The 14,624-nt window shown below is 36.7% G+C and overlaps 1 protein-coding gene across 8 annotated transcripts in view; it reads right to left on the bottom strand.

The window, feature by feature from the left end:
- NAV3 (neuron navigator 3) overlaps positions 1-14,624 on the bottom strand; it is a 570,381-nt gene that overhangs the window by 205,319 nt on the left and 350,438 nt on the right. For 7 of the 8 annotated variants that reach the window (XM_019803871.2, XM_002923310.4, XM_034644498.1 and 4 more), the window contains one exon: positions 922-990. The exons of the other annotated variant lie outside the window; for it this stretch is intronic. In XM_019803871.2, the coding sequence (XP_019659430.1) occupies positions 922-990 (69 nt within the window). The remainder of the gene's footprint in view (positions 1-921; positions 991-14,624) is intronic. 8 annotated transcript variants of the gene reach the window in all.

The raw sequence follows: 14,624 nt of genomic DNA, 5'->3' as shown, positions 1-14,624 counted from the left end.
TACTTTTAATTAAATACCCTTTACATTTTTCTCTCCAGAATCATTTTAATTACTATGGAAATTAACATAACTTAGGAAAGCAAGGCAAGAGGAAAAGCACATACCTCACATCAAGGCATCATAAGCAGTCCTTGTGGTCAAACATTGCATAATATGATACATTATCAGAGCAGTGATTAGGAAGCCACCACAGAGATACTTCCCCAGTGAAGGAGATGGCACATATAATCACATAATAAGCAGAGGTGCAAAACACATTTGCTGTGGCTCCGCTCAGCTGTACCATCATGCCTTTGGCAACTTAATATTTTTTAAAAAAACACCAAACACTTTCAATATACATTTATCAATCAGTATTTTCCAAACAGTACATAATGCACCATTTGCTATAACAGACTGTCTTTAAAATTCATATGTCATTAAGAAGCAAAAATTTCAACTATTATAGATAAAGGAACAGTCCACGTCAACTTGGTGACCTGATGCTAACCTCTCCACAAAAATCTGCTAATATTTCTCAATTCTGCTTCAAAATGTGCAATAATTAATGCATGCCCATCTCGAAAAACAATTACATTCTTGTTGTGTAACTTCCAGATTCTGTAACCTGGAAGGAATGGGGCCTTCAAAGTAATGTTTTCCTTGACTTTCTCCAAGCCTAGAAGCTAGACTTCAGCCCAGTCATAACAGTATATATAACAAAACTAAAACAGAAGAAGCCAAAACCCATTTAATGATCTAACACAGACATGCTCATCCACGAGAATGCATATGGAAATCCACTTGGAAGAATTCAGTCTTCTAAACTTTTCATCCAGAAGTATGTAATTTATGAAAAAAATTTAGAATGATAGGACAAAATATCACTGGGCAGTTACTTTATTATCACTAACAAGCAATAAATTAGAGATATTAACTGACCTAGTAGGCTTTTTTTGACTGGTTGCAATTCCACTGTGATTAGACTGAGTTGCATATCTGGCTGCCAGACTGTATGAGGAGAAACAGAGAAATTGAATTAAAGAGATTCTTTGAACATGGAAAGAAAGCACAAAATTACAAGAAAACTATGAGTTAATGAAATGCAACTGGAACATGTATAAGCATGTATAAAGAATAAATTAATTAGAAATTATGATAATGCAACATATATACCATGACCTTTGATTAATGAACACACTATGAAACAATGCAGTGCACCCCTTGGAATAAAGTGTGTCATCACTGACTTTAAAATTACGGCTATGTGATATCATTCATATTATTCAAGTAGGATTTCAGCTCATTAAGAAATTCAACCTTTTTTAATGACTAGGAAAACTTTAGGAAAGCTAAGGTTTGACTTTACATAATACAAAGAGCTCTTTCTCAAAAAGGTTAAAATGAACAGAAAGACTATGAGAGTCATAATTTTCTTTAGTAAACTCTACTAATTTGCTGCTTTAACCAGAATATTATTTCAAAAACCAAATGACTAAAATATCTGGTTTCTGACAAATGAATTGTTTGATCTCGAGTCCTAGATACGTTTTAAGGAAGCAAACAATACAAGATGTTTTTCTAGAGAAAGATCTATGTAAAGGTTAAATGGAATAAGTTGGAGTTAAATTCTCCAAAAACAGACTGAACAACTATTAATGACAGCTTCTGGGCACTCTTGAGTTATAATTCTTAATAATTTTTAAACCAAAATCTTTGAACTAAGACACAAAAGAAAGCATAAACTGAGTTCTAAAGAGCAGTGAATATTTTATAAACAGAAATGAAATTTTGCACTTCAAGTTAAACTAATTCCTGAATTGCCCGAGTGTTCTGAAATTAGTGTTTTGAAGGATATGGTGAGACCCAATTACACCTGAAACATGTTCACATATCCTGCGATGGTCATGGATGGATACCCATGTGGAGAATCACTTTTCAGGTGAATTGTGAGGGAGCATGAAGGCCCTTAAAAACTGCCCAGATAGAAAAGATATAAATCCTCATAGCTAGGGAGCTTTTCAGAGCACTTATTTTTCACATTTGATATGTGATATATTATTTATTTGCATATAATAAATTCTGCATCCTAACTACACTGGGTACTGAGACAATTGGCCCAACTACTTCAGTAACAATGATATCAGAGAATAATGTACAAATAAAAACCAAAGTGTCTGAATGAAATGAGATATTAATTTAAAATCTAAATTTAAAATACAAGCACCCGAAGTAAAGAAACATTTTTTGTGTGTGAACTTCTCAGTCTACTTTGTCAATCCAAGAGAAAGAGACCTACCTCAAGTTCACTACTATGTCTTATCCCATACTTTCCAAAGTGAACACAAATATTAGCTGGAGAAATGACAATGAAACAATGTACTTTCCTTCAGGAATCTGAAGCCATCTCATAGCGTTTTCTTCCATGATTTTAAGAAGTACAAATTTCTAGGATTGAAGTGAGGTGAGGGAAGAAAATCTAGAAAGGTCAACTGACTTGCTAAAATCAGTTTGGTTTTATGGCCCACGTGTGTTTTCGAATTTATTATGAGAGAATAATACCCTACATGTTGCCTAGGTTTTTACACCAAACCCTCATATTTTAATCCTTTGAAACTTGGCTGCTGTTCTGCTTCCCCTGCCCTAGTGAAACTGTTCTGTGAAGAACAAGAGTTTTATTCAATTCTCACCATACTCTAACATCTTTGTATCTGACCCACATTGCTCCCTTTGCCTTTGTGAATCTCTCTCTTTCATAGATAGTATTACCAGTGAGCTCACTTGATTTACCCACCATCACTCTTGTCCATTTTCTCTTTCCTTCACTGGGTCCTTTTCCTTTATCGAGCTTTTCTTAAAGGCATGATTTTTCATAGGTCTTCTCTCTTCAAACACTTATATGCATTCTTCTACTTAGCAATTCATTTCTTATCTAAGACTCTAAGTAAAATCTACTTTATGAGTGTGTGCATCACCCTCCCAACCATTAATACCAATGGAGTAAAAGATGTCCATTTCCATGATCTTCAAAGTCAGCACATTAAACACTATTTTCCCTTTTTATCCCCCACGTCTTAATCGGATCCTTCTTCTGATTTCTTAATTTCTATTCACACGATCATCATTTTCTTCAGTCCAATGGGCTTGAAACCTTGGTAGTTGACTCTTCTCTTTTTCCTTTTAATTATTGCAGCTATGTAATCAATAGGCTGTCACTCTGATTCAACTTCAGCAAATCCACTTGCTTTATGGTCTCTTCCAATTCCCTTTTTTATTGCACTAACTTAAGCCCCCAACACTTCCCACGATGCTTCTGGCTCCTTTTGTTTTTCTTAATCATCTGTCTCGCTCTGCCTCCATACTCAGTAGAAAACCACTGTTTTTCCCCACAGTGCTTGTAATATCATATCCCAAGTTTCAGATTTACAAACAGTCTAGCAACAGAGCAGGTGAGGCGGTACAGCTAATGCAATTTATTGGTAAAACAGACACAAGGGACATGTAGACACAGCTCTGAGGCAAGATGGGGAAGACAGAGTCAGATCACCAACAAACTAGGAATTTTCAAAACTACCTGGATTGATGATTGTGTAATTTTTTTCCTGGAAAGATTGTCAAATGAGACTCCTTCTAGCTAATGGGTGGTAAAAAAAAATCAGAAACAGAAGCACAAAAGAAATAAATATTTTGAGACCTATTGTGGGTTCTACTCATCCATCTGATAAAATATTAAGGCAATGCTTTTTATTTCCCTAACATGGAAGGCAAGAGGAGGAGACAGTCAAATGTATTTTAAAAAATGAAACTCATCTGGTGTTCAATACACAGAAAGATCCAAACTACCAGACCTTTCTAAGCTACCTTTAGCACAAATTCCCATGTGGAACTATAATATCCATTTATTTTAAGGAAAGAAAGCTTCTCAAAGTAAACAGTTCCTGAATTTTAACTTACCCATTTTTACTAATTGCCAGAACCTTGCCATTCAAAGTGTTGTCCAAAGACCAACAAAACTGGCATCACCTGCAAATTTTTAAAAATACTGAATCTCAGGTCTCATCCCAGTGAATCTGCATTTTAATAGGATTCTGAAGCATAATAAAATTGAAAAAGCTGTGCTCTACAGAATATCCACAAATGTCCAGCCTTGGAGGAAAAACCTTGTAGTGTCTAAATTCAGCAGCATAATCTAAACATCTTGAGTCACACTTCATCATCTAGCGTGTAGCGGCTTTTGATACAGTTGATATCCTTCTTCTAGAAATCCTCATCTCACTTAGCTTTCCCAATGCAACAGCTACCTCTGGAGCTCCTCCTACTCCCCAAATAACAGTCAATTCACTCTCCCTGCCCCCTAAATTTTTGTACTGTTACCATGAATATTTTCAAAATAGTAATCCTAGGCAACAGCTAATGTACCCCTCTATTATTTCTATCTCAGATCTATATTTTATACTTAAATCTCAATCCTAAATATCACCTTGAGATCCCCTAAATATTTCCAGATCTATCACCTAGATTTCTCCCAGATATTCCAAAAATGTTCAAAACAACTCATTCTCCTTCTTTCAAACCATCCTCTCTCTCTCTCTCTCTCTGACTTTGTTACATACCTTGACTGTCACCATTTTCTCCACTGAACAATGCAGAGTTGTCCTGATCATTACCTCTTGCTTTTTTTCCCTCCACCCCATCTCTCTCACAGACTCTAATCATACCTCTTCACTGGTCTCCTCGTTATCAGTCCATTTTTATTCCCAGACAAATCAAATCATTCCTCTCATAGTCAACAGAATGAACTTTCCCAAGGAAGAATGAATGCCAACCTCTGTCTTTGAAATTGCTGTTGACCCCCCATTGTCTGCAGGATAAAATCCAAGCCCTGTTCTTGTTTACAGTACTTCAGTAAGCCTCCTCAGACTCTTACAGTCTCATCCTCTCTGCATACCTCCACCCCGTGCTCTCCACCATCACCACACCTCTGTTCCTTGCCTGTGGCCTCTTCTCCCATGGGTCCTTGGCTTTTCTCATGACGTTTCCTTCACCTGAAATGCTAGTCCTTCTCTTCCCTTTACATTATAAAATCTAACTGCTTGTTCAAAATCCTGCTCAAATCTCACCTTCTTGTTGAAGCATTTCTCAAGTTTCCCAGAGTTAATTTTGTCCTCTCCTGGTACACAGATCTTAACTCTTTTCTAATTATTAGGTTAATACAGGGATTTATCATGGTAAATGTCTGTTTCCTGAGCTCAGGACAGATTGTTTTGTGTGCTAGGACAGGAATTATGTTATGTCCACTTTGCATTCTCAGCTCCTTTCACGGGGTTAGTATGTGTTCAATAACTAAATAATTGATTGATATTTACTAAGTAGTATTATCAAACAAAGATTTGTTATAGTTCCATCTTTTAAGCAAGGGGGATTGTTTTAAGGAAGGATTTATCAGAAGTATGCTAAAAGAAGGAACAAAAAGACATTCATCTTCATTGTGTCCTTATTAAGTGACCTGCAGTTAGCACTTATTTTCTCATTTATTCCTTATAATAGTCCTGCAGAGGTGACACTCCATTCCTGATTGGAAATATGAAACTAAAGATTTTAAACATTAATTTATCTGTATACATTATACATCTTAAAAATAACAGTACTAAAATTTGACCTTTGGTCTATTAGATTCTATACAATTTGTGCTATGTTCTACTATCTTGTATCATTTTCTTGCAAATTGATAACTAACTGCATTCTTTAAATGTTTCTTTCTCTGTTAATTCATTGCCCTGTGGATTTGTGAATATCTCCAAGACATCATCGTCATCATCATCATCATCAACTCTATACTGTTATAAAATAACTACTCCCAGTATCAAACAAATCTACTTCAAAAGATACTCTTTAGCATTCAGATAGATAATTTCATTCAATGGATCACTTCATATAGAAATCTAGAACAGGCAATAAGACAGTTTGAAAGAGTAAGATATTTTCAATATCTAAGCAACTCTCCTCAAAAATCTTCCAAGTAAACACTATCTTTTGACTTTTTTTTTTAAGAATTTTTTTTTTTTTATTCGACAGATATAGAGACAGCCAGCGAGAGAGGGAACACAAGCAGGGGGAGGGGGAGAGGGAGGGGGAGAGGAAGAAGCAGGCTCATAGTGGAGGAGCCTGACGTGGGGCTCGATCCCATAACGCCGGGATCACGCCCTGAGCCGAAGTCAGACGCTTAGCCGCTGTGCCACCCAGGTGCCCCTATCTTTTGACTTTTTAAGCAACATTTAATCAGGGCTAGGAAATATGGCACAATAAATTATAACCTGGGGGCGCCTGGGTGGCACAGCAGTTAAGCCTCTGCCTTCGGCTCAGGGCGTGATCCCGGCGTTATGGGATCGAGCCCCACGTCAGGCTCCTCCACTATGAGCCTGCTTCTTCCTCTCCCCCTCCCTCTCCCCCTCCCCCTGCTTGTGTTCCCTCTCTCGCTGGCTGTCTCTATATCTGTCGAATAAAAAAAAAAAAANTCTCTATATCTGTCGAATAAATAAATAAAATCTTTAAAAAAAAAGAAAGTTAATTATCTTATATAAAAAAAATAATTATAACCCGCTGCTCCCATGCCCATTACACAGATGATTAATCAATCAATCACAGAATTCTTTTCTAATAAGCCCTGTGGTAGCTTCAAAATCCGTGGCCAGGAATCAAGCAATCCTTATTAATCAAAAGAATTAGAATGAGAATAAAAACTTATTTGAATCTCTTCTTTTCTGTCTCATCAAAATATTAAGATTTGGGGGTGCTTGGGTGGCACAGCGGTTAAGCGTCTGCCTTGGCTCAGGGCGTGATCCCAGCATTGTGGGATCGAGCCCCACATCAGGCTCCTCCGCTATGAGCCTGCTTCTTCCTCTCCCATTCCCCCTGCTTGTGTTTTCTCTCTCTCGCTGGCTGTCTCTATCTCTGTTGAATAAATAAATAAAACTTAAAAAAAATATTAAGATTTGGGTGGCTCAGTACAGGATTTTTGCAGAAGATTCTATTTCTATTATAGTTATTCTAGCAGTGGACATCCGTATAGAAGTATAAATTATATAATCTTATTCCTTAGTTTTTGTTCTTAAACACCAAATTGGACCCAGACACAAAGCACACATGAATCATTAAAAATCACCCAATACATAATATCTCAGCCTCACACAATCTATCATTTTTTATCTTCATTGACTACTACTAAGTTTCTTCTTTAAAAAATCTCAGTTGAGGGGCGCCTGGGTGGCACAGCGGTTAAGCGTCTGCCTTCAGCTCAGGGCGTGATCCCGGCGTTATGGGATCGAGCCCCACATCAGGCTCTTCTGCTATGAGCCTGCTTTTTCCTCTCCTTCCCCCTGCTTGTGTTCCCTCTCTCGCTGGCTGTCTCTATCTCTGTCAAATAAATAAATAAAATCTTTAAAAAAAAAGTAAATAAAAAAAAAATCTCAGTTGAAACAGTTGATATTTGAATTGTCTCAGTTCATGTTTAATTATTACAATAATTAAAAACTTTTTTTTCTTATTTATTCATTCTACAACTATCCTTTTAACACCTACTGTTTGCCCAGGCAAGAACCTGGAGAGCCATAATTTGCTATACACGTGGGCCTTTGTCCTGGTGCAGTAGGGAATACCACAAGTTTCTGACTGCAGAAAAAATGATAAATTCTCATATTAAAGAGATCCTTTCTTAGATATGTAAAGGAGGAACTGGGGGAGGAAGGAGGTAGGGACATTTAGTAAGACCAAATTTCCCATTTAGGAGACCAAATGGGAAATCACTGCTATAATTCAGGCAACATTTGATGAGGGCCTGAATGAAAACAGAAGCAGAGAAAATAGAAGTAAATGATTAATGAGAGAAGTTACAATGGTAGCTGTAAGAGCTGAAGAGGAGGGAAGAATTTAGGATGTCTCCTGGGCCTCTGGCTTGAGTTGCACAGGCTAGTCTCATGGATGCAGAGTAGGAAAAGAAGACTGAACACCCTTGGTATAGTGTCTTATGAGAAAAAAAAAATCAAGATTCAACTTCTAGATTATGTCACTAGTCACAGAGTGAATGAAGTAATAGGGCATAGTGGGAAGATGAATATTCAGTGGTGAGTAAGCCCACCTTTAGAGTGTAAAGTAAAGACCAGTCTGTGATCTTATTGTAATGGTTCTCTTATAAAGTACATAAACACTTTGAGATGTTGAATGAATAAATAAATAAGAAATTGACATCACATCCCCAAAGTTTTCAAAGTGGCAGATAGAGATATTGTGAAATTTGATTCAGTTTTGTATTCTATTTATTCCAATCAGCACATATTTATTGATGTAATCAACAAATTAATTAATCATTAAAGACTTTTGTTGACTGACTAGATGTATTGGCACTGTGCTAGAAAAACTCAATTTGGAAAAATTAGATTTACACATGCATGGTTTATGTTTCACTGCGCAAAGTATAACCCTTAAAACCATGTATACTAATGTAAACTCCTTTCTAAAAATTGTAATTCGATATTTAATGGAAACTGAGTTTAATGCAAGCTTGAAAGGAGCAATATAAAAATATTAGTCAGGTGTGTAAAAGTGATACATTAAAATCTTTCTTTTCTATGAATTATGAAACTAAAATGTCAGTAGTAAAAACCTAGTATATTGGTTTGTAGCACAGAATCTAGAGTTGGGCTGCTCTACCTGAATCCCAGCTCTGCTGTTGCTGTTCTCTGTCCCTGTTTCCTCATCTGTTAAATGAGGATGATAACTTTACCTACCTCAAGGTTTTTATGGGGCTTCAGCTATAAATCACTTAGAGGGGTGTCTGGCTTAAATAAGTGCTGTAACAGTTAAAAAGAAAATTCAGAGGGACTCCAATGTACATTTGAGAGTCCCTGAATGAACTAAGCCCCCACAGGAAGCTTTATAAATATACTGGTGAATTCGGTACAACATAACTTCCTATGTTTCTCAATCCCTATAATTCTTCTGCTCTCTTGTGCTTGGTTTTCCCAACACATCCTTTGTTTCTCACCTCTCACTTCTGAGGTTACTCCGTTCTTACTCTAAATCCCACAAGCATGGACCTCTCAGTACAGTAGGTAAGCTTTTAACTCTGGCTCTCAGTCTCTAGAATTATAATTACTCTGGGACCATGATTTATTGAAAGCAAAGATAATGAAGTCTCCCTCTCTCTTCCATATCCCTGGATACTACTGACTCTTCTTGTTTCCTGAACTCAAAAGTATGAATCCCTATAGGTCCCAATAGGACATCCATGAAACACCATTCACAAAGCAGCATGCACAGCATGAGACTTTCAGAACCTGTACTTCTCAACGCTGTACATAATCCAAAAAGTGTCTCAAATACAGATTTTAATGAATGTTTTTGTTGTATAATATACTGGTTAGATGAAAATATAGTTTTGATATGCTTATAAAATATATTTACTTTAATATTTCAACCAGAGTTTTTAGATTTGTATTCTAGATTTCTCAACTAATTTAAAAGACAAGGATAAAATGTCTCAAAAATGAGACATTCCTCAAAATAACAGCAAAAGAAATTTGCCTTGAAAAAGATACCAAACAAGCTGCCATAACTCCAAATATATTACAAAACAAACAAAAGGAACATTCTCTTGTTCACTCACTTTACCCGTAAGTGTGGTTGCCAGAGTTTTGCTCTGAGACCTCCCTTTTTTGTCCAGCTTTACACTTTTCCCTGAGTAATCTCTTCCACTTCTGTTGTTTCAATTAAACAACAGCAACAACAAAACCCCCCCAAAAAACAAAAACAAAAAACAGGGTTAAAAATGTTCCCATGTCTGTGTCTCTGGTCCTGAACTCTCTCCTGGGCTCCAGAGCCACACACAAGACACCACCATCTAGAAGTCCCATTGAAATATCAAATCGATGAAGGACAAAGGTGAACTTTTTTCTCTCCACCTCCTTCTTTTCATCTGTTTCCACCATTGCATTATTTTTTCCTTACAGAAATATATCACTATCCACTGAGTCAAAAAAACAAAAAACAAAAACAAAACAAACGTATGATTTCTTTCACCCTTACTTTTTTTTTTTTAAGAGTTTATTTATTTATTCGACAGAGATAGAGACAGCCAGCGAGAGAGGGAACACAAGCAGGGGGAGTGGGAGAGGAAGGAAGCAGGCTCATAGCGGAGGAGCCTGATGTGGGGCTCGATCCCATAACGCCAGGATCACGCCCTGAGCCGAAGGCAGACACTTAACCACGGTGCCACCCAGGCACCTCTCACCCTTACTTCTAAACAGTCCCCAAGTCCATGTTCCTAGTCAGAACCTCGTGCCTATTAACATCACTGTTTACTTTCCTACCACTTTAGCTGCAGTACCCTTCCCACTCTTCTCCCCAAAGCACATCTTTTCCTCTACCCTGTCACCAAAGTTGAGTTCCTAAGTTATAAATGGCATCATTTTTCCTCTGCTGAAAAAAATCTCCAAGACAATTGTCATTTACGTTCAAGAAATGAGTCCCAGCTCCTAGACATAACATCCAAAGCCTCCATAAATTGACCTTGGCCTATTTCTATAGTCTTCTCTCTTATCATACCCTGTGGCAATTTAAACATACAGCTATCATAAATTCTTTGACATTCTTTTCATTAAGAGGTGAAATCTTCATTCCACTGACACTGTCCTTGAATCTGGGTGGGCTTGTCACCCCACCAACCAGTAGGTCACCATGTAAGAAGTACAATGTTCTTGTGACTGCCATGTTGGGGAGGCTTTGTGTAGTCGCTATTCCAGCTAAGCTGCCAGACACATTAAGTGAAAAGTCACTTTGGCAATGGATTCTCTGGTCACACGTATTTTGCCTTCCAGATGTTTGTGACATCTCAGCCACTCCATCGTCCCCTGTAGAAGTCCCAAACACAGTGGAGCAGAGACAAGCCATCTCCACTGGGCCCTGTCTGACTCCAAGGCTCACGAAATCCATGAGTAAAATCAAATGGTTATTGTTTTGCACAACTATATTTGCGGTCTTTTATTGAACCAGCAATGGATACTCAAAATGCACTTCTACTTACACGTTTTCTTTGTCCAAATACTTGGAGTTCCCTGAATGTAAATGGCATTTAATTCATCAGTGCCCTCATCTAGGCTCTTTCCTCTAACTGCAGTCACTCTGTTAGATTAGTTAGCATACCTGATTGAACTATCTGTTTAAATATCTAGGTCTTCTATTACATTGTCAGCAATTTGAATGGTAAAAACATCACCATATCTCAATCAAGCATCTAGCTAATTCTTGGCACACAGTGGGGGCTGGATCTTTATTTGTTGAAAGGTCACAGCTGAACTTTCAAATCACCAATGAGAAAGAACACTGGGCTCTAATGTAATATATGAAGAATCATTAGGAACAATATCGTCTTTCATTAAAATATTTTATTTCATTTCCATATGGTATTCATTGACTGCACAGTGACTGACTCATCAAAACATAAAAATCAGGCACAAAACAGTTATTCTTAAAGTGTATGTACTCAATACAAGTATAATTGAATAAACTATGTTTATCAGAACAAGGTAGAATCTAAAGGCATTTTTTTCATCTATGTAGGTTCTTACAACTCTTCATCTATGTTAAGAAATTGTATAGAAAATTATTTAGAATCACCCTTCATTCCTCTCCTGTCTATTTACCATTAAGTCTTAGAGCCACACCGACATATTATGAGAAGAAATCCCTACACAGAATCCCTCTACAGTCAGACATTTACTGCTTTTGATTCCCAAAGAAAGAGAAAAACATGATTAATCATAACTTCACATTTGTCCTTTTAACAGCACTATCCTCAAGGAACCACGGAGAAATACAAAGAAAGCATAAAAGGGGAGGTAAAAAATTTCTTGGCTATGGGTTTTAGCGGACATTTTATACATATCAATTGTACGTTTATTGATACCATGTTAAAAAGGTAGAAATTATCTCCTCCCAAATATACTGAAAATAGCTTGAGAGAAAATTAGGAAGAGATTACTCAACACATACTGTAATTCAGTATATGGGAAGAAAGTCTTAAAAGATGTTTAGACAAAATAACAAATACAACGAAGTGACAAGTTTGAAGACAGTAAAGCACACCCACTAAGATTTAAGACTGAGATAAGTTGAAATACGTTTCCTTATATGTCTTATAATTGCTAAGAGCAGACAGAAAACCATACATTCAGAATTAAGATCCACAGAATTCTCTGAACCAAGTTCTTCCTTGAGTGTAAAGATTTTCCCTTTTGTAGGATCCTTGTACAGTGTTATAAACCATAACGGGTGAGCTAATAGCTCTAAGAAAGAGAGAATTGTTCAACCAATTTTGCAAAAATATCTTTTGCACCTCAAAACCAAATATGTTCTTTCAAAAATATTTAAGATGTTTTGCGACATGTATGTACATCAGAGTATGTGATAAAAATACTCTGTCCCTATACTTAAGTTTTGCTGAGACTTCACTGAAAACAGTTATTGCCTAATCCATAAATGAGTCAGAAACTTAGCTTTCATCCACATGTGTTTCTTTTTAGTAGCTGGGTGGCTGAAATATCATCCTGATTATATGTGAGACAGGTTACTGTGATAACTTATCCCATTAGTGAAATACGGTATGTAAATACATTATAACCTCTGTGTTATCTTAAATTTCAACTGACAGTTAATAAGGCCACCTGCATGGTCTGTTTTTGTGGGATCTCAAAACAGTAACTAAAGAGGGAGATGCCTGTGTAAGATATTACTGCATCAAAGTCTCATGCTCTTTTAGGAATGCAGAACTTCAAGATAAAGGGCAACTCAGGAAACCAGGCTCATATTTCTCTCACAATCTTAACATAAGTCAAATTTCCCAACAATGCTTTTACTTACACATAGCTCGAAGCACTACACTGTTCCATAGATTTTTTTCAACTTATAATTTTCATTCTGGAGTAAAATTGTATCATAGTAAATTGAGTGCTCCATTCCAAAAGATCATTTTAATGCAACCATCAAAATACATACATACATACATACATACCACACCTGGACCCTGAATACCAGTAGACAAAGCTGTTTTGTTAAGCTAAAAATTTAAACAAACTTTGGTAAAGATTATCCTGATTAGTGAAAACTCTGAATTATTTAGTACTTCTAAAGACAAAAAGTGTTGTAGTAAGCACAAAATATGTTAACAACTATTTCTTGGTACACATGTTCCTGAACATGGCCTTTAATTATTATACTTATAAAATAATTATATAAATGCATGTCTATACAGTGTTTGAAGGTCTATGAAAAAGTCTATTTTATAGAGTCCCTACAACTGGACACTTCTCAATTTACGACAAAGCAAATGTAATCATCAATGCATTAGGTTTCATGATAATAAGGAGTGGCTGGGGTCTCAAAACATCCCCGATGGTGAGCTTTGGCCTAGAGTCAGCCAGGGAGGGAAGGCTGATTTTGTTTACACATCTTCTCAGACTGAGCGGTCAATCAGAAAGGGAGAGACCATGGGTGTTGTACGAAGTGGAGGCTCAAGAAATGGAATGCGAAGAGGCGAATGGTGCCAGTGTGCTTTATGATGAAGAGGGACCCTAGACCAATGGCTAAAATCTCATAGGCGAGACCATCTCAGCTATGGAAATGTTACAAGTCCCCGAAATCCCATGCTGTGCTCACCCTGTCATCCCCTGATTATTATTTGGATTTCTATGTAGCTCTGACTACAGGAAAATAGTTCAATGGTCATACTGACATGATTAGTTATTGTAACAGTTGCATTCTCTATTGTTAAGTCAGTAAGCAGAATGTGGTAAACATTTAGTGGAAAACAGGTTAATATAAAATAATTTCATATGGTATAAGACTGGAGTTACATTAATCAAGTCTACATTATCAGTGCTCTATTTGAGAAGAAAGTGAACCATAAATACTAAAAACCAACCACAGACCAAACAACAGCTAGTGCTTGGGAGACAATGTTCGTAAAAATGTATAAAAAAGGATATAAAGATGTCCTGTAGTAAAACATTGAAAATCACAAATTAGTTATCCTGAATCACAGCTCTGTGATGATATACAAATCACATTTTGGTTAATTTTATTTTATTTATTTAGTTTTTTAAAAGATTTTATTTACTTATTTGACAGAGAGAGACAGCCAGTGAGAGAGGGAACACAAGCAGGGGGAGTGGGAGAGGAAGAAGCAGGCTCCTAGTGGAGAAGCCTGATGTGGGCCTCGATCCCAGAACGCTGGGATCACTCCCTGAGCCGAAGGCAGATGCTTAATGACTGCGCCACCCAGGCGCCCCCACAATTTGGTTATTTTAAAAGCAAATTATGAAACACTGACTAACCATTGTTTTTACATAGACATTTATGTGAAAAAGCACAAGTCTTAACTTCTAAATTAGTAGTCAGTCTAATTCTTTAAAATGTATATGATATTCTCCCATTTCCATTAAAAAGATAGAGCATAATTATGATATTTTTATTTTTTATCTGGAGAAATTTGGCTTAGCTAATCGATTTTTATTTTTTTAAAGAAGAAAAGGAAGTTATCAGAACCAAAAATGATTCTATCCATGCCTTCTGAGCCTCAAATTCACTTTATTCTC

This window comes from Ailuropoda melanoleuca, chromosome 15, assembly GCF_002007445.2.
Source record: "Ailuropoda melanoleuca isolate Jingjing chromosome 15, ASM200744v2, whole genome shotgun sequence".
In the NCBI taxonomy this organism is placed as follows: domain Eukaryota; kingdom Metazoa; phylum Chordata; class Mammalia; order Carnivora; family Ursidae; genus Ailuropoda; species Ailuropoda melanoleuca.
The sequence above is the reverse complement of the archived record's forward strand: the minus strand, read 5'-3'. Positions and strand labels throughout refer to the sequence as shown.